General features: G+C 43.0%; 1 protein-coding gene across 1 annotated transcript; it reads left to right on the forward strand.

Annotated features, from left to right (window-relative positions):
- The first annotated feature begins 105 nt into the window (after nt 1-105).
- Nucleotides 106-3,455, forward strand: LOC109940432 (IQ domain-containing protein IQM1). The gene is made up of 5 exons (XM_020539957.1): nt 106-183; nt 2,268-2,444; nt 2,515-2,656; nt 2,960-3,003; nt 3,390-3,455. Exons 1-5 carry the CDS (start codon nt 106-108, stop codon nt 3,453-3,455), a joined length of 507 nt encoding a protein of 168 aa, XP_020395546.1.
- Nucleotides 3,456-21,839: the final 18,384 nt, after the last annotated feature.

The following is a 21,839-nucleotide window of genomic DNA, read 5'->3' on the forward strand; positions in this document are numbered from 1 at the left end:
CGCTTACCTTCTTCCTCGCTGGTGATCCGCGGGGTGTGTTGATCGATCTGTGTGTGTGTGTGTGCGGCCGCGCGCGCACGCGGTGGGCGCGCGCAGGCGAACGTGATGTGGAGCCCGCAGGAGAAGAACATGCGCCTGGAGAACATGACCTGGAGGATCTGGAACCTCGCCAGGAAGAAGGAGGTCCGCCTTTTTGCTCTTGGTTCGTTCCTTCCCTCTCCGTGTGTTGCTTCTTATGTTCCCAGAGCGTGTGCCCATCTCGATTACCCTTTGATAATTTTTTCAATCCGCAAGTTGGGCTCCAGAAAGAGGAGACATGGGTTGGATTAGAGTATAGCTCGAACTAGGATTGATCTTGGCGTAGGTGCATTTTAGAGAGCATCAGGATATGTTCCGTAAAATGTTCTAGTGGAGGGTTCGTCGAGCTGTGGTGCTTCTCGACATGCTTGCGAAGGTATTGAGCAGAAGTTCCACTCTCTTTTGGACCAGGCAGCACGCCTAGGATGTTTCTGCTTTATCTGATCGCTACTTTCAATGGGATAAGACATTGGAACAAAATGCCAAGCTTTTCAAGCTCTATATGTGTGGACTGGGTATGTAAGTTAGCTATTATTAACACCTGCCCTTAGTTCTGTCACCTTATCCCTGTGGTTACTTTGTCAATTCATCAAATACTGCTTGAATGTGAAAAAACATATTTAGCACTTACCTTACAGATGTATGGAGATACGGTAATGATTAGTGTGTGTTGACTAACCCCAGAACAGGACACACTACACTGCAAACCACTAGGCATCCATTCATTTTAGTCTATGTTTGTTTTCAGCAGCAGCAAATCGAGCAGGTAAAGCAAGAATAGTGAAATTTAGCATGGATGTGTTAGATCATCTACCAAGATTGATGGATCAAAGCGTGTTTCACTACTATCAGTGTAACCAAAATCTGCAATAAATATGTCATTCCTTTGGAAAATAGATAATAACTGCATACCCATGTCAGTTAATAGAGTCCAGGTGCATGTTGTTCTCCATTGTATTCTGGAAAAGGGCATTTCCCCCTCTCTAATAGATAACTATGAAGTGTGCTGGCCATCATGTTTGGTAAGAGTCTAAGGTTCACTCATGCTGTATCTGTGCGCTGCAACCTCAAAAACTAAGGAGACTTATCTATCAAGACAATATTTCTCTGTTTTACTCCCAAATTCTAATATTCCATTTTCACTGATCAATTTCAACAATTTTTTACTTCTGCACCTTTATGCAGACTAAGCGACAGAGGTGTGCCTCATGTGGTTGAAAAAGACTGAAGATTTTAATCTGTATAGTAGACTAAGAACATCTCACACGATGCTTTAGCAAGACAGCTGTCACAAAACACGATGCTTCAGCAGCCTTTGGAGCTTGGGGGTTTGGGAATCCAGTGTCAACTGAGGCACCATGTCACTGGAGCTCCTAGCACATGATGCTTGCTCTTGCCTTATTATGTTTGCCATCGTATTTACCTATTACAAAAGAGTATTCAAGATGGTTGCAAGGGTAAAATGGTGATCCCAAACAACGAGTGTTCTTTTAGTTGCTGTGATTGTATTAGATTGTAACAAGACCATATTGTGGTATTTGTCTAAAGTGTCCAGCTGTAGATACTACATAGCCACCCCCTCACATAAAAAATGAAAAAAAGCCTTTAGCTTAGAGGTGTCAACGGTGACCCGATAGTCGTTAACCCATGTGGAATTCCTCTATTAGGGTTAGGGTATGAGAAGATTTTAATCCCCATGGGTACATATTTGGGAGGAATTCTTCCTTCATTGGGTATGTGGGGTATGGGTATTGGAAAGCAGAACCCAAACCCGATTACCCATGGGTAATATTCACCTATTAAAATTAGGTGTGCATCCTAATAAGCAATAAGTCCAACAACTAATCCTACCTCTCCCAGGCCTTTTAAGCATCCATCCACCCAACGTCCCAACCCAGGCGAGCCGCACAGGCCATGATCGAGTACATCTCCCCTCGCCCCCGCGTGGAGCTCGACCAGGAGGCCACCACGCTGCATAAGGCCTACAAGTTCCTGAAGCTGTAAGCATCTTCATTCATTTCATGGAGGGTCGCCAAGGTCGACAAGGGACTCTCCAAGGATGACAAGGCATAGAAGCTCGCGCTCCAGCACTGGCTCGAAGCTGTAAGCATTTTCATCCATTTCATATATATATAAATGTCTTTTTTCTTGGACGGATTGTTTGTCTCATCATCTGTTTGCTTGTTCAGATTGACTCGCGCCACCGCTACGGCCACAACCTGCACCTCTACTACGACATCTGGTGCGCGAACTCCAGCTGCGAGCCCTTCTTCTACTGGTTGGATGTCGGCAAAGGCAGAGACTTGCATCACCAGAAATGCCCACGAAGCAAGCTCAACTCACAGCTCATCATGTACCTCGGACCAGTACGTGCGACGCGACCCTAGATAATTGTACGTATGTATCCGACTGACTGACTAACTGACTACTGAGCAGAACGAGAGGGCGGCGTACGAAGTCGTCGTGGAGGAAGGCCGGCTGCTGTACAAGCAGAGCGGCGATCTGGTGAACACGAACGAGGAGTCCAAGTGGATCTTCGTGCTGAGCACCAGTAGGTCGCTGTATGTCAGATCGCAGAGTGAGTGTTCTGTACAGCTTGCGTTTTAATTTGACTTGGGAGAGGCCACCAGTCCACCTTCTGAACCAGAGCCCAGGAAAGCTAATCGATTGCTATATGCATGTTTATATTGTAAGAGCTAATTATTAATCACTAAACTTTAGCCTATAAATTGTTAGCTTATCTATGGACTAACAATTAGTCCACAAATCTGTGCTAAAGTGGACTAATTTTTCATGGACCCCATGGAAAGAAATTTGTGCCCCCGTCTTCACCGTGAGATGTAGAGTTTGACTTTTTGTGAAAGTGCAATGCCACATGTAGAATTTGACCTGTGTGATCGTGATGGAAAGTACACGCCAATTTCGGTTGAGTGTTCATCTCAACCAATAGTGACCACAGAGATGAAAATGAAGACATGAACAACTTTCGTAATAATCTTGCCAATTTATTATTATCTAGACGAGATCGGTTATGAGATATATCTCGAAGCATGCGTAATTAAATTTGTCATAAAAAAACTTTAGATACTCTATTTTTAGCTGTTAGATTTACGCTAAGTAAATTGGTTTATGTAATGTTTGGGTGACTTCTTATCATTTGGTACTCTCTGTTGACACTTCAAAATTTAAATAAATAAGGAATAAGGTCTTGTTTCACTCTCAAGAGATAAACTTTAGCAGCTTTTTAGCTACTTTTAGTCATTTGGTGATCTAAACAGAAGAGCTAATGATGGTATGATAAAATTTTGCAGGATGGCACTGTAGCGCCGATGGAGTTGGATGGTGTCATCAGGCTCGACTGGGTGTGGATGGGATAGATGGACTCTGCTCGTGCTGAAGTAGAGAGAGAGCATGCTTGGCTTGCGGGAGAGCATATTTCGGTTCATCTTTTTTCATGGGTCATGTTAACTGTTATGTCATATTACGCAACTTCAAATATTTGTCTTTGCGAGATAAGTACCAAAATAGTTTCACTTCATACCTACTCTTAGATATGTTCATGTCGCTGCCACTAATCATATAAGGATAACATTGTATTTGTTAGGAAACAATTTTTAAGATATTAAAGTCGGTGATAATATAAGTGTTCTTCGTTTCTATGTAATCGTTGTGCACTGATATTTTGCTAAATATTTTGTGTGCCGTTGCAAAGCACGGGCACATAACTCATAGGTAGATTCACAGTAGTTAACTGTCTGCTTGAACAAACTAATGCAGATGTTTGTTCTATACAAAAGATGATACTGGTTGTTGGTTTTAATACTGAAATGTCATCCTAACCATTTGACTAGCTATGTCCAACACATTCTATTTTCATTTCTCTAAATGTTGGCAGCTTCTCTCCAATACGCATTACATGGTTGCCTCATGGTTATGTAAGGAAACCTTGAACCTGAATGCGCACAACTTTAATTGCTCTACCTGTTTTTAGAGGAATCATATTTAGATGGGTTGAATATATGTCCATATGTAAGTAATGTAGAAATCATGCCACAACATATTCCCCATAACATATAAGATAAGAGGGCCATATTTGTGAGCTAAAATAATTTTGATAGATAAGAGGGCCATATTTGTGAGCTAAAATAATTTTGATAGCCACAACTCGCCATCTCCTTTTTTATACTTTTCACCCTGCAATGCAAAATTGTTCTAAGTAGGCCATGGTACATCACCATATCATGTATTATCAACTTTTAGGATTTGCCTAATTCAATTAATAGTGATATTGAGCCAAATTTTGGTTGTTCGAAATGTCAGACGCCAACATTTGTTAATTTTGTTGAGTTGAGTCTTGATAGCATCACTAAATAAAGACTTATGCATGCACAAACGTCCCCCGTTGCAACGTACGGACATATACCTAGTAGATTATGAAGAATATAGATAGCCTCTTGAGGTGAAGATTTGAGTGGTGGTTTATTTTATTTTATTTTTCTCAATAATGTTGCAAGAAGCGGTGGACCCAGAACGTTTTAGGACCATGGGTGATTTATAGGGCAAACAAATAGCAGACTCCTCGAACTAATCTCTGCTACACATGGGCAACAAAGGAGCTAGATCTAATGAAGTTGAACGACGATCGAGACAGGCTCGCCGCTGGGAGAGTGTTAACTAGTATTATCGTAAAATTAGATATAATCATAATAACCACCCCACACGAATTACTCCACACGATTTTAGTGGGCTAAATGAGTTTAGTTGAGTTAGGTGGGTCTTATCATGCCGACGGAAATTAGCTAATTTCTATTTATCTTGTCTTGGCAACAACAAAAATGAACAACAATAATCATCCATAAACATTAACAATTTTCCTTGTTTAATTTGTAGAGGTGGAATACCGGTAAGAGTAACGTGTAGCCCATAAAAATTACTACTAGCTAATTTATATGTGTAGGCTCTTATTTTTATGAATCTTTGTTGGATAGAAATTGATCAGGTTATTATCATTGGTATTTGCCTAAGACTGGACGAAATAATCGTGGCTCGATAACTCGCTCGACTCGGCTCGTTAGTAGCTCGACTCGGCTCGTTTTAATTTTGTAGCGAGACAAGTTGTCATTCTAGCTCGGTTCTCTAATGAGCCAGATCGGGTTAGCTCGTGAGCCAAATGAGCCAAGCCAATACAAGTTTGTCTAGTCGTTGGTGTCGTCTCATCCCTCATAGTCTTATCTTCTTGTAGTTATAATCTATGATACAGACATGTGTGGATGTGCTATGTGCTTAAATATTTGTATTATTGCATGGCTACATACCTACATTGCATATTTAATATTTGATTATCGGTTATGATTTTGTGAACTTTGTTTTCTAGCAACATATGATGTTAGTGTTGTGCAACGAAATGTTACATATTTATAGAATGGATGATGAATTGCTTTATAATGATACTTGTTGCTATCTTAATAAAAGGGTTTGTAAATATGTAAGTGAGAGCACCTAGAGGGGGGGGGGGGGTGAATAGGTGATCCTGTAAAAACTTAAAACTTAATGCCACAAACTTGATTAAGTGTTAGAGCAATAAAGCCAAGTGGCTAGAGAGGAGTTCTTGCAAAACACAATAACCACAAAGATATCAACACAGAGAGGCACAATGGTTTATCCCGTGGTTCGGCCAAGTACAACACTTGCCTAGTCCACGTTGTGGCGTCCCAATGGACGAGAGTTGCACTCAACTCCTTTCAAGTGATCCAATGATCAACTTGAATACCACGGTGTTTCTTTTCCTTTCACTATATCCCGTTTGCGAGGAATCTCCACAACTTGGAGTCTCTCGCCCTTACAAAAGATGATCACAAATGAACACAGAAGTAAGGATGGGATGGGCAACACACACAAGTCCACAGCAAATACGCACACACACGGCCAAGACTTGAGATCAAATGAATATCTCACAGTTCTCACTAGAACAGAGCTCAAATCACTAAGAATGTCAAACGAGTGCGCAAAGACGAAGTGTGAATGATCAAGAATGCTCAAAGTGTGCTTGGTGTCTTCCTCCATGGACTTTTGAGGTCCGGGGAGTGCTTGTACAAATTGAACACCATACATAAACAACAATATGCATAAAGAACATGATCAAGGCATAAAACACATGTATGCTATAAGTCAATCCAAGTTCCGCGAATCTAAGACATTTAGCTCACTATGCAGCCTGCAGAAAGTCTTCTCATCTAGAGGCTTGGTAAAGATATCGGCTAGCTGGTTCTCGGTGCTAACATAAAACACTTCGATATCTCCCTTTTGCTGGTGGTCTCTCAAAAAGTGATGCCGGATGTCTATGTGCTTTGTGCGGCTGTGTTCAACAGGATTATCCGCCATGCGGATAGCACTCTCATTATCACATAGGAGTGAGACTTTGCTCAGATTGTAGCCACAGTCCCGGAGGGTTTGCCTCATCCAAAGTAGTTGCGCGCAACACTGTCCTGCGGCAACATACTCGGCCTCAGCGGTGGATAGAGCAACAGAGGTTTGTTTCTTAGAGCTCCACGACACCAGGGACCTTCCTAAGAATTGGCACATCCCTGATGTACTCTTCCTATAAACCTTACATCCAACATAATCGGAGTCTGAATATCCAATTAGGTCTCCCTTTGGATACCAGTTCCCGAAGCAAGGCGTAGCAACTAAATATCTAAGAATTCGCTTCACGGCCACTAAGTGACACTCCCTTGGATCGGATTGAAATCTAGCACACATGCATACACTAAGCATAATATCCAGTCTACTAGCACATAAGTAAAGCAAGGAACCTATCATAGACCGGTATGCTTTTTGATCAACGAACTTACCTCCTTTGTTGAGGTCGACGTGTCCGTCAGTTCCCATTGGAGTCTTGGCGGGCTTGGCGTCCTTCATCCCAAACCTCTTGATCAAGTCTTGCGTGTACTTCGTTTGAGAGATGAAAGTGTCGTCCTTGAGTTGTTTCACTTGGAACCCAAGGAAGTAGTTCAACTCGCCCATCATCGACATTTCAAACTTTTGAGTCATCACCCTGCTAAACTCTTCACAAGACTTTTGGTTAGTAGAACCAAATATTATGTCATCGACATAAATTTGGCACACAAATAAATCGCCATCACAAGTCTTAGTGAATAAAGTTGGATCGGCTTTCCCAACCTTGAAAGCATTAGCAATTAAAAAGTCACTAAGGCATTCATATCATGCTCTTGGGGCTTGCTTAAGTCCATAGAGCGCCTTAGAGAGCTTACATACGTGGTCGGGGTACCGTTCATCCTCAAAGCCAGGGGGTTGCTCTACGTACACCTCCTCCTTGATTGCCCCGTTGAGGAAAGCGCTCTTTACGTCCATTTGGAACAACCTGAAAGAATGGTAAGCGGCATAGACTAACAATATGCAAATTGACTCTAACCTAGCCACAGGAGCAAAAGTCTCCTCAAAGTCCAAACCTGCGACTTGGGCATAACCTTTTGCCACAAGTCGTGCCTTGTTCCTTGTCACCACCCCGTGCTCGTCCTGTTTGTTGCGGAACACCCACTTGGTTCCCACAACGTTTTGCTTTGGACGTGGCACTAGTGTCCAAACTTCATTTCTTTTGAAATTATTGAGCTCCTCCTGCATGGCCAACACCCAGTCTGGATCTAGCAAGGCCTCTTCTACCCTGAAAGGCTCAATAGAAGAGACAAAAGAGTAATGCTCACAAAAATTAACTAATCTAGAGCGAGTATTTACTCCCTTGCTAATATCACCCAATATCTGGTCGACAGGATGATTCCTTTGAATCGTTGCTCGAACTTGAGTTGGAGGAGCTTGAGGTGCTTCTTCCTCCATAACATCATCATCTTGTGCTCCCCCTTGATCACATGCCTCCTCTTGATGAACTTGTTCATCGTCTTGAGTTGGGGGATGCACTATTGTTGAGGAAGAAGGTTGATCTTGCTCCATTTGTTCATGTGGTCGCACATCTCCAATTGCCATGGTGCGTATGGCGGCCGTTGGAACATCTTCTTCATCTACATCTTCAAGATCAACAACTTGCTCTCTTGGAGAGCTATCAGTCTCATCAAATACAATGTCGCTAGAGACTTCAACCAAACCTGATGATTTGTTGAAGACTCTATACGCCTTTGTATTTGAGTCATAACCTAACAAAAACCCTTCTACAGCTTTGGGAGCAAACTTAGAATTTCTACCTTTCTTCACTAGAATGTAGCATTTACTCCCAAATACACGAAAGTATGAAACATTGGGTTTGTTACTGGTTAGAAGCTCATATGAAGTCTTCTTAAGGAGTCGATGAAGGTAGACCCGGTTTATGGCGTGGCAAGCCGTGTTCACGGCCTCCGACCAAAACCGCTCGGGCGTCTTGAACTCTCCAAGCATCGTCCTCGCCATGTCTATGAGCGTCCTGATCTTTCTCTCTACCACACCATTCTGCTGTGGTGTGTAGGGAGCGGAGAACTCATGCTTGATTCCTTCCTCCTCAAGGTACTTCTCAACTTGAAGGTTCTTGAACTCGGACCCATTGTCGCTCCTTATTTTCTTCACCTTGAGCTCAAACTCATTTTGAGCTCTCCTTAGGAAGGGCTTGAGAGTCCCTTGGGTTTCAGATTTATCCTTGATTCCCGTCACCGAATATGATTGAATCTTGGGAATCTTTGTTCTTGACGTAGGAGGTGAACATCTTCTTCTCCCCCGTCATGTGGTTTGTGCATCCGCTGTCGATAATCCATCTTGAGCCCAAGGATGCATAAACCTGCAAGACAATTTAGGCTTGGGCTTTAGGTACCCAACTCTTGTTGGGTCCTACAAGGTTAGTAACAATGGTTTTAGGGACCCAAATGCAAGTTTTATCTCCCTTGCACTTTGCCCCTAATTTCCTAGCAATCACCTTCCTATCCTTTCTACAAATTGCAAAGGAAGCATTGCAAGCATGATAGATTGTAGAAGGTTCATTAACTATTTTCCTAGGAATATGAGCAATATTTCTCCTAGGCATATGATGAATGACATTTTTCCTAGGCATATCTCTACCATGCACATAGGAAGAACTTGAAGCAAACATTGCATTTGAATCATAAGCATTACAACTCCTATCATAAATAAATGCATGATTCTTTTGAGCACTATTAGCCATAGGGGCCTTCCCTTTCTCCTTGGTAGATATGAGAGCCTTATGATTTGTTAAGTTCTTGGCTTCCCTCTTAAAGCCAAGCACATCCTTAATTGAGGGGTGTCTACCAATAGTGTAGGCATCCCTTGCAAATTTTAGTTTGTCAAATTCATTCTTGCTAGTCTTAAGTTGGGCATTAAGACTAGCCACTACATCATTTAATTTAGAAATGGCAACTAGGTGTTCACTACAAGCATCAACATTAAAATCTTTACACCTATTGCAAATCACAACATGTTCTACACAAGAGTTTGATTCATTAGCTATTTCTAACTTAGCATTCAAGTCATCATTTATACTCTTTAAGCTAGAAATGGATTCATGGCATGTAGACAATTCACTTGAAAGCATTTCATTTCTTTTAACTTCTAAAGCAAGAGAATTTTGTGCACTTACAAATTTATCATGCTCTTCATATAAAAGATCTTCTTGCTTTTCTAAAAGTCTATTCTTCTCATTCAAAGCATAAATCAATTCATTGATTTTATCAATTTTAGTTCTATATAATCCTTTGAATAAACATGCATAGTCTATTTCATCATCACTAGATTCATCATCACTTGAGGAAGCATAAGTAGCATTATTTCGAGTACTTGCCTTCTTCTCCCTTTCCATGAGGCATGTGTGATGCTCGTTGGGGAAGAGGGACGATTTGTTGAAGGCGGAGGCGACGAGTCCTTCGTTGTCGGAGTCGGATGATGAGCAATCCGAGTCCCACTCCTTGCCAAGATGTGCCTCGCCCTTAACCTTCTTGTAGGTCTTCTTCTTTTCCCTCTTATCTCCTTGATCCTGGTCACTATCATTATCGGGACAGTTAGCAATAAAGTGACCAACCTTACCACACTTGAAGCAGGAGCGCTTTCCCTTCGTCTTGCTCTTGTTGGGATGCTCCTTGCGACCTTTGAGCGCCGTCTTGAAGCGCTTGATGACGAGGGCCATTTCCTCTTCGTTAAGCTCGGCCGCCTCAACTTGCGCCACCTTGCTAGGTAGCGCCTCCCTTCTCCTTGTTGCTTTGAGAGCAACGGTTTGAGGCTCATGGTTTGGGCCGTTCAACGCATCATCAACATATCTCGCCTCCTTGATCATCATTCGCCCGCTTACAAATTTTCCGAGTATTTCCTCGGGCGTCATCTTGGTGTACCTAGGATTCTCATGAATAGAGTTAACAAGATAAGGATCAAGAACAGTGAAGGACCTTAGCATGAGTCGGACGATGTCGTGGTCCGTCCATCGCGTGCTTCCATAGCTCCTTATTTTGTTGATGAGGGTCTTGAGCCTGTTGTACGTTTGGGTTGGCTTCTCTTCCATGATCATCATGAACCTTCCTAGTTCGCCTTCCACCAATTCCATCTTGGTGAGCATGGTGACGTCGTTCCCCTCATGTGAGATCTTGAGGGTGTCCCAGATCTGCTCGGCATTGTCCAAGCCGCTCACCTTATTGTATTCTTCCCTGCACAAAGATGCTAAAAGGACAGTGGTAGCTTGTGCATTCTTATGGATTTGTTCATTGATAAACATAGAATTATCCGAACTATCAAATTGCATTCCGTTTTCTACTATCTCCCATATACTTGGATGAAGAGAGAACAAATGACTACGCATTTTGTGACTCCAAAATCTGTAGTCCTCTCCATCAAAGTGAGGAGGTTTACCGAGTGGAATAGAAAGCAAATGAGTATTGGAATTATGCCGAATGCGAGAGTAATCAAAAGAAAAGTTCGAGTTAACCGTTTTCTTTTTCTCCTCGCATTCGTCGTCCTTTTGAGAAGAGGAAGATTCGTCGCTGTCGTAATAGACAACCTTCCTGATGCGCCTCTTCTTCTTTCCATCTTTCTTCTTTTGACTCGAGCTGGAGTCATTGACTTTGTCGTCCCTTGGCTCGTTGAAGATGGACTCCTTCTCATTGTCGTTGACCACCATCCCCTTTCCCTTAGGATCCATCTCTTTGGGCGATTAGTCCCTTTCTTGAAGAGAACGACTTCGATACCAATTGAGAGCACCTAGAGGGGGGTGAATAGGTGATCCTGTAAAAACTTAAAACTTAATGCCACAAACTTGATTAAGTGTTAGAGCAATAAAGCCAAGTGGCTAGAGAGGAGTTCTTGCAAAACACAATAACCACAAAGATATCAACACAGAGAGGCACAATGGTTTATCCCGTGGTTCAGCCAAGTACAACACTTTCCTAGTCCACGTTGTGGCGTCCCAATGGACGAGAGTTGCGCTCAACTCCTTTCAAGTGATCCAATGATCAACTTGAATACCATGATGTTTCTTTTCCTTTCACTATATCCCGTTTGCGAGGAATCTCACTAGAACAGAGCTCAAATCACTAAGAATGTCAAACGAGTGCGCAAAGACGAAGTGTGAATGATCAAGAATGCTCAAAGTGTGTTTGGTGTCTTCCTCCATGCGCGTAGGGGTCCCTTTTACAGCCCCAAGGCAGCTAGGAGCCGTTGAGAGCATTCCAGGAAGGCAATTCTTGCCTTCTGTCGACTGGCGCACCGGACAGTCCGGTGCACCACCGGACAGGCACTGTTCACTGTCCGGTGTGGATTTCTTTCCTATTCTGGCGCAGCCGAACGTTGAAGTTTTGGAGCCGTTGGCGCACCGGACAGTCCGGTGCCCCCTTCTGACCGTTGGCTCGGCCACGCGTCACGCGCGGATTGCGCGACCGACCATTGGCGCGGTCGACCGTTGTCTCACCGGACAGTCCGGTGAATTTTAGCCGTACGCCCCCGACGAATTCCCGAGAGCGGCCTTTTCACCAGAGCCAGCCTGGCGCACCAGACACTGTCCGGTGCACCCAGACTGAGCAGAGTCTTGGCTGCTCGAGCCAAGTGTTTTCCAATTGTTTTTTCTCTGATTCTAGCACTTAGACAAATATGTTAGTACACAAAAACCAATGTACTAAGTCTAGAATCATACCTTTGTATTGATTTGCACTTTGTCCACCCTTTGGCATATACTCATTCCCTTAATGTGTGTTGGGCACTTAATCACCAAAATCTTATAGAAATGGCCCAAGTGCACATTTCCCTTTCAGTAAGTTAATACATATTTGGTTATTCAATTTAATATTGAAAGTTAGAAGCTAGAACGATAATATAATAATAATATTATAAAGGTTTTGGGTTTTTAGTGTTAAACACTTACAATATGATTTTTTTGTTATATAAATTTATGTATATAGATATTTGTATTTTAGTTGTGTGGCTCGAGCTCCCTAACAAGTTGAACCGGACAAGATATTTAGCTCGTTAGTATAACAAGCCGAGCTGACGCAAACAACACTTTTACTTGAGATGGGCCTGTCAAACAGCAGCATTGGCGCCAACACGCGGATCCCTATCCCAATCTCCATCATCAGACACAGCACAACACAACGACCGAGCCCATGCCCAAGCGCCCGAGCGTACGTATGCTGACAATATGGCGTACGTATGCTCTGACAATATGGGGGCCTGCTAACCAACGCAACGCCCGCACACGGAAGAAAATTATAGATGGTACGTCTGTATTCTGTAAGGCCTTAAATGAGCGGATCTTGTTTGAGATGTATATACGTGGTTAATTTTTTTTATTGTATACACTTGACTTTTACTTGCGATTTTAGATACTCTTCAAAGTTTGGACTTCAAATTCTTCGTGACCTCACTTTTACCCGTACCAATATATACAAATAAATAAATAATAGATACAAATGACATTATACAAAACATGGAAACAAACCACACAATAATATTATACACGTCGTTACGAGATCGTAGGTTCTAAAACCACTAAATTCGAAGTTAAAATGAAAAATTTATGAATAAAACAAAATTTTAGGTGTAATAAATCTAATAAATATGATCTAACATATATTACAATTAAACCAAGCAGATATTAAATTAAAATATTTAAATTGATAATAATCACTTTAACCATTATTTATAAAGAGCGTAGGTTAGAACTATAAATTCGATTAACTAGATTGTCTAGCTAATTAACATTTAATTAAACAAATCTTTAATTAATTTTTTGTTTATAACATGTGGTATGATTATTTGACCTAAAATATATCGTAATTTTAATACATTATTAGGACTGTATAGAAATAGGTGACATGACGTGATCTGATTGGTTACATCGGTTTGTTAAAGGTGAAAATGTTTGTTTACAAAGGCATGATCCAACTGTTATCACTTATCAGGATTGTACTACTGTTAAATTCGTGTTGCATAACAGTCTTGCATATAAAAGAGCCTGTGGTGGTGGTAATCTATCAGGCAGAAAGCATCAAGCCTATGATGCGGGAAAGACACATAACCTATCACCAACTTACCTTCCAACCAAGCCCTTCGATCTCACGTTGTTGTTGGACATCTCAACTTTTTCGCAGATTGACGATGAATAGGAGATCCGATCGACGAACCGGAAGTGTCGTGATGAAACTCTCGCCGAGCCGGTCACGGTGATATTCTAGGTTGCTCCGAAAAATAAATGGACGGATAGAAATTTTTCGTTGGAGTTATCGCTAGAGTTAGGAAGAAACTCGAACTTCAACGAGCTATTGTAGGATTGTAGATGGAATCGAGATAAACCATTTTATGTTCTAGGATGAGGGGAAGCCAGACATGTATTTGTAGGGATGAATTGTATTTATCAAAAAAATGGATAAATTCGATTTTAAAGTTTTTCTATTTTCGAAAACTACAAAAAATCATTCTTAATACTGAAAAATGTTCAAGTGGCTCGAAAAATTGAGGAAAAAACCTAGAAACATTTTGGCACCCAACGAACACAAATAAAATACTTTGAGGTTATAAAAATGTTTTAACTGACTATTATAAATAGATTTTTGCTTTTAAAAAGTAGGAAAAGTAGTCAGCAAAATATGAAAAATTATCAAGGACTTCTACTAGGTTTGTTATCATGTTTCAAACATGTTTTGCACTTAGAAACATTATGTGTCGTTGTTTCTGGAATTGGGGACAATAAGATTTGTGTTTGGCATGGGTGTTAGCGCGGACTCACTTCGAATGGTGAGCTACACAGGCTCGAAGGTGGATCTAGGACGAACAAGTTATACTGGTTCAGGTCGGAGCCCTAGTCTAGTGTAGTGCTGACAGTAGTATTGCTTAGAGCGTGTTACAATGAGGACTACTATTCTACTGGGGTGGAGTTCGACCTCCTGCTTCTAGGCCTTATAGCCCTTATGGTGTCATCCGTTGGGTCGTGCTTCTGGGCCGCATAGCCCCTGTGGAGTCGTCTGCTGGGTAGTGCGCCGTCGTACCCCTAGGATGGTGTCGTGTCTCGTCCGCCTTTAGACGTGGCGGTGTTTGGTGGGTCCTGTCAAGTCAACACAGGGCGTGGTTTTAGGGATGTCTCCAGTACAACTTCATCTTTCATAATCCCCTTTGTGTCACCTTTTATCATGCGTAGACGTACGCCTGGTACAACATATTGCCCTGTCCCTTCCGGCGTATGGGTCACTATAGAGACCCTTGTGCTAAGGTCCCTATGGCTGGAATTAGCTAGTCCCATTGGTCAGTGGGGACACGTATCTAGCATCATGCTTGATAGAGACCCTTCGGTACCACTTCCCTGGTCTGGGCATGGCTTGGTGATGTCCCATCGTGCCGACGTAGCTCGATGGTACTAGGTTGACTCTTCCTTTTAGTAGAGGTGTTCGTCCGAGAGCCGACTGTTGTCTTGTTGGGTTGCTCGGCAACCCTGCCTCGCTGGGTTGCTCGGCGGGCAGTTTGGTCGGTAGCCCCGCCTCGCTGGGATGCTCGACGGTATTTGTACGACGGGCGGGTCGGTCGGCTCTAGTGAGCCGTCACCTGGAGTCCTTTTAGACCTTCACGCTGAGCTGCTTGGCATGTGGGTCGGTTGATTAGTGGGTCGTCTTTTGGTGGCCTTTGAGCCTTCTTTGGGTACCATGTTCTCAGGTACCTAACACTATACAACAGCATGAATGCAACAAAGCAAGTTCAACCTTATATTTTGTTTTAATAGATTTATACTAAAATAAAGTACTTAAACCTACAATTTGTGATTCTAAACCATTCAAATCTTAATAAATTAAACTAAATCTTGGAAATTTTATTGGTTTGAAAAAATAGGGTGTTACACTTTCATACTATTTTGTCTAATTTGTATAGACATAGTTCTGCTATATCAAAATTTAATCTTAATTAGTATGATAAACATATTTAGATCCGCTCGCTTTTTCTGTACACATTTGTCGCCATTTCCATGCTTTATTTTTGGATTAAGTTAAAACCAAATGTTCTAATTCTTCCAACAGTTTCTACATGAGGCTTTGGTGCCCTTAGAGCCCTAGGGCTAACAGAGGCTCTAGGTGACTAAGTCATCTTTTTTGCATTTTAGTATTTATTGTGAAAGTTTTTCATAAATACACCCTTTTCGGAGCCAAGATTCGTGGCAATGAGGTTGCTGATACGGAGGCGCCACCTAAGCACGCGGATCCGAGACCTCGACGCAATGATGTGTAACCTCGGCGACAATAATGATGGTGTCGAGGTAAGAGTCCATTTCCTGAATTCAAATCGAAAAGAGTTTATTTTTTAAAACATCCACAAAAAGGATCAAAATGCAAAAAAGATGGGTGTCTAAGTGTTGCTGAGTGCCTTAGAAGACGAATGGACTCTGGTACCTAAATCCTTTGCCAATGCTCTGGAGTGTGGGAGGCCCTGGAGAATGATCCATGAACTTCATGGAGCATGTGGACTTAGAATTCTGGCTCTGATGTCCCGAGGCACTAGGGCCTTGGGCCTTAACACATTTTTGTGGGTCAACAACGTAAGTGTGGGAGTGATCTAGAGCCCTAGTTGCCCACAAGGTCATGTCCTTGCATGCCTTGAACGTTGCTAGGAGAGGTTCTAGGATATGGGCCCTTAGGCCGTCTACAATAGTCTACCCATAATTTAAATATGTCTTGTAAAAGATGGGTGTATGATCTTCCCTAAGGTGTTGACACTACTCATGCTCGTATTAGCTAGGGAACCAAATAACCCATCGCTAACTAAGGTCAAACCAGCAAGATCTAGATAAAACTCCATGAGTCGTTTTATAAATAATCAAAATGGAGGTGCCACGAGTGTTTCAGTACCATAGAATAAGGAAGAGAGAGAGAGAAGAGAGACAAACATGCCAATGATGATGGGATTAAGGGGTTTAAATTCCTTTATATTGATTTTTTACTAAAAACGGATTTAATGTCCTCAATCCCCTCATAAGGCTATCTCCAGTAACTCTCCTATCTTATTCCCTACTACAGTTTCTATTTTAAACTTTACTTTACAAAATGTATTATCTATAGCGTAAATAGTGTTTTGAACGACCATATACATAATATGTTGGACACGGCTCAACTGAACATGCCAAAAAAGGGACAATTGTGTTTGTGCCCATACTTTTTGACTTAACTGCAGATTTACCCCTCTTTTTAACACTTTGTATCGGTGCCCTAGTTTTTCAAAATAAAGGTATCATTTGCACATATTCCATTAACACCACCTAACATTTTTGAGTTTTAATAAAGAAGACGAATCTACCCTTGCACATACGCCTGTAGGATCTAGGACATCGGCTAGAGGGGGGTGAATAGTCGGTTTTGACTAACATAAAAAACACTAGAAAAATTTAATCAATATGACAAGAGGTATAAATTCCCTAGTGACAAGCAATCTATGAGAAACAACTATGATAATTGTATACGAGAAAGACAATATGAGAAATACTAATTACTTGCACGGTAATAAGTAATGCGAGAAGAGAAAGACACCAGATTTTATCCTGTGGTATCGGTGATTTGTCGATCACCCCTAATCCACGTTGAGGTGGACTTCAAGCTCTCACTTGCTCCTCTATCAAGACGTGGCTTGATCTTTGAGCCAAGTGGACAAGAAATCACTCAATACCTTGTTTCCACTAGCGTCGCCTTTGCCGCTCCAGCGAGGTAGGTGCGAACCCCTCACAATCGACACCGCGACTTCTCCACAATCTTCTTGGAGAGCTCAACGGAGACAACACCCGAGCCGTCTAGGAGGCGGCAACCTCCAAGAGTAACAAGTCGATGACGCTTGCTCGGTGTACCACCTAGTGCCTCAAGAATCACTAATGGATGCAAATGCACTAGGAACTCTCAATCTCTCACTAGAATGCAATCTCAATTCTCAAGCAAGGAGTGTGAGAGAATGAGTGGGAGGATCATAAATGAGCTCAATGTGTGCAAGGAATGGCCAAGAGAGCCCTCACACACGAGCTCCCCTTCTATTTATAGCCCACCTCAAAATTCTAACCGTTATGTGCAACTAGCACAGATTATGCGCACACGCAGACGGTCCGCGCCCTTAGGCCGGACGGTTCGCCGTATAAGTAACGGCTAGGTTTCCCGTTTGAAATCTGTCAGAGCTGTCAGAAAAGCGAGGTCCGGACAGTCCGCCAACCTTGCTCAGACCGTCCGAGACCTGGCAACTTGGAGCACCAGGGCTCTGACCATGAAAGGTTAACACACGCGGACTGTCCGCCATACAAGGCCGGACGGTCCATGACCTAGGAGTCAGTACTGTCCGGGCTTAGGCCCCGGACAGTCCGTAGTACAAGTGCCCAAAAACACACAGTCCCTGCCCAAACCAATTTGGCACCTGCGGACGGTCCATCGACCCTGGCCGGATAGTCCGCACAATAATACAGAGACTGTGCACAAAGCAATCATCTCTGGTCAGGACTGCGGACGGTCCGGCCCCAAGGCCCGGACGGTCCGTAGTACAAATGTACAGGACTAGTCCAAAGTGAACATATTTCGGACCCCACTGGATGGATCGCGGACGGTCCGCCCACTTGGCCCAGACGGTCCGCCAACCCCATGACTTAGCAACTTTTCAACACGCTTTCGAAAAGATTTTTAACTCTCGAAACTGGAAGCGTTGTTAGTCCTCATACAAATGCAACCACTAGATGCTCTTTGAGGCACTAAGTTTTACACAGACCAAAGTCATTGACCCCTCTTAATAGTACGACCATCTAGCCTGCTAATCCGGTCAAATATCTTCTCTAAACTCCTGGAGACCAGCAAAAACAAAAACCTATGTTATACCTTTGCCTTCACTTGATCCACAACCAATGCTTATAAGTCTCCAAGATTTTCTGTTCTATGTGGTCCAACCTGCATTCTTATTTCTCCAAGAACCGTTAGTCCACAAATAGTTGTCATTAATTACTAAAACATCACTAAGGGGCCTAGATGATTCACAATCTCCCCCTTTTTGGTAATTGATGACAACTCTACACATTTTATCCAAGAGAAGTTTTGATTTTCAAATCTTCCTCATACCTTAGGTATAAGAAAGATTTTAGAGATGAGTTTCATAAGACTTATCTTGATTTGAAGTTTCGTCCGAGAGATAGATAAGTCTCAACAAAACTCAGAGTGTAGGAATAGCTCCCCCTATATGTGTGCATGATATTTCTAGTTGAAGATATGACACAAATAATCGATCAGAGTTTTGATGGAGATCTTACTACAGTCATGGTTATCGAGGCATACAAGAAGTAATATGTAAAATAAGCGCAGCAAATTTAATCACTCCTCGATCAACCATTCACTAAATAATTCGAACTAATAGAAACATAAGATTTAACAAACATAGTTCAATCCACAAAATATTACAAACATTTGTCCACAAACATAAGACATAGTTCACCAAATGCATAAGACATAAAGTTCAAATAGTAAACATGCATTCATGATCCACTTATGACTAGAATGAACAACATGCAGCAGAGCTTTCAGGATAATATGGGGGCCTTGTCTAGTCAATTTGACAACCTGTCCACATGAGCTCCCCCTGAATATGACATCCCCAACTTCTCTTCTCTTCTCTCCCCCTTTGGCATCAATTGCCACAAAGGAGGGGTCTCACTGATCACCAGGTGGAGAGTACATGTTGTAGTAATGGGTGCTGAAAGTGTCGAAGAGAGAGGAGAACTGCCCGAAGTCATTCTGGAGCTGTTGTTGCCTCTGACGGATATCCTGGATGCTTTCATTGGTGGCAGGTTGTCAAATTGACTGGACAAGGCCCCCATATTATCCTGAAAGCTCTGCTGCATGTTGTTCATTCTAGTCATAAGTGGATCATGAATAGTGTCTTGGATGTGAGAGCGAAATTCAGAAAGCTCAGAGTTCAGCGCATCAAGGTTATCATCAAAGCGAGTCTGCATGGCATCCATGCGCTGGTCCATATGGGTCATCATGCCCTGAAAGCGGCCATCCATGTGTGTCTGGAGCCCTTGTTGCATGTGTTGGAAGTAAGGATCAAACTAGTCTGGATCAGGATGCCAGAACCGCTGAGGCTAAGGGGGAGGTGGAGGAGGAGGCATCTGCTCAACTGCATCAGCTTCAGGAGCAACTCCTTCATCATCTCCAGCTTCTTCCTCGTCATCTGGGAAAGGAGTAAGAGGCCTGGTGAGGAAGCCAATCTCATTCTTGAAAGGCCTAAATGGAGTGTGAGCTATCTCACAGTGCCCCTCAAATCTGGTCTTAGCCTTGATGAGAGCCATAATGTATGGAGCATATGCCAAGTTCTGGTTCTTGTCCATCTTGAGGTCATTCAATTGCCTCATCATAAATAGCACCACATTCATTACCTCACCATTCATGATATGGTGGATAATGTTCCAGACCTTATCTCTGATCTTGCTCTTATCTCCACTCTTTGGAAGAATTGTTACTCTGGCAATCTTGTTAATCACAGTAGGATGATGCCTCAGTCCTGCAGTCTCACCAAACCTCCTAGGAATGCCCAGCCTAGCTGGCTCATAGAACTGCACAAATTCTTCAAAGTTGTCCTCAGTATACAAATCAATCCCATCTTAAATTGTATCATAGTCCAAACTGTTTGCAGTAGCAAACTCAGCAAAGGTTGTATAATACCTCTTAAAGCCAGTCATCCAAGTGATTGACTGCTCCGGTGAGGTAGGCGCGAACCCCTCATAATCTTCTTGGAGAGCTCCGGCGAGGTAGGCACGAACCCCTCATAATCGTCACTGCGGCTTCTCCACAATCTTCTTGGAGAGCTCGACAGAGACAACACCCGAGCCGTCTAGGAGGCGGCAACCTCCAAGAGTAACAAGCCAATGACGCTTGCTCGGTGTACCACCTAGTGCCTCAAGAATCACAAATGGATGCAAATGCACTAGGAACTCTCAATCTCTCACTAGAATGCAATCTCAAGCAAGGAGTGTGAGAGAATGAGTGGGAGGATCACAAATGAGCTCAATGTGTGCGAGGAATGACCAAGAGAGCCCTCACACACGAGCTCCCCTTCTATTTATAGCCCACCTCAAAATTCTAACCGTTATGTGCAACTAGCACAAATTCTGCGCACACACGGACGGTCCGCGCCCTAAGGCCGGATGGTCCGCCGTACAAGTAACGGCTAGTTTTCCCGTTTGAAATCTATCAGAGCTGTCAGAAAAGCAAGGTCCGGATAGTCCGCCAACCTTAGCCGAACCGTCCGAGACCTGGCAACTTGGAGCACCAGAGCTCTGGCAATGAAGGGTTAACACACGCGAACTGTCCACCATACAAGGCCAGACGGTCTGTGACCTGGGAGTTAGTACTGTCCGGGCTTAGGCCCCAGACAGTCCGTAGTACAAGTGCCTAAAAACACAGTCCCTACCCAAACCAATTTGGCACCTGCGGATGGTCCGCCGACCCTGGCCGGACAGTCCGCACTAATATAGGGACTGTGTAGAGAGAAATCCTCTCTAGTCAGGACTGCGGATGGTCCGGCCCCAAGGCCCAGACGGTCTGCAGTACAAATGTACAGGACTAGCCCGAAGTGAACATATTTCGGACCCCACTGGATGGATCGCGGACGGTCCGCCCACTTGGCCAGTACGGTCTGCCAGCCCCATGACTTAGCAACTTTTCAAACACGCTTTCGAAAAGATTTTTAACTCTCGAAACTAGAAGCGCTGTTAGTGAAAGTCGCCTAGAGGGGGGTGGATAGGCGGAAACTGAAATTTACAAACTTAAAGCACAACTACAAGCCGGGGTTAGCGTTAGAAATAAAGTTGAGTCTGAAAGAGAGGGTGAAAACAAATCAACAAACATATAAAGCGGATGACATGGTGATTTGTTTTTCCGAGGTTCGGTTCTTGCAAACCTAGTCCATGTTGAGGTGGTCACAAAGACTGGGTCTCTTTCAACCATTTCCCTCTCTCAAACGGTCACCTAGACCGAGTAAGCTTTCTCCTTAATCAAACGGGTCACTTAGACCCCTACAAGGACCACCACACAATTGGTGTCTCTTGTTTTGATTACAAGTGTCTTGAGAACAAGAATGAGGAAGAAGAAAGCGATCCAAGCGACAAGAACTCAAATGAACACGAAAATCTCTCTCTCACAAGTCACTAAGTGTTTGGAGTGGTTTTGGACTTTGGAGAGGATTTGATCTCTTGTTTGTGTCTTGGAGTGAAGTCTAGAGCTCTTGTTTTGAATGCAATATGCTGGAAACTTGGATGCCTTGAATAGTGGTGGTTGGGGGGTATT

Source organism: Zea mays, chromosome 6, assembly GCF_902167145.1.
Source record: "Zea mays cultivar B73 chromosome 6, Zm-B73-REFERENCE-NAM-5.0, whole genome shotgun sequence".
NCBI classification, from domain to species: Eukaryota; Viridiplantae; Streptophyta; class Magnoliopsida; order Poales; family Poaceae; genus Zea; species Zea mays.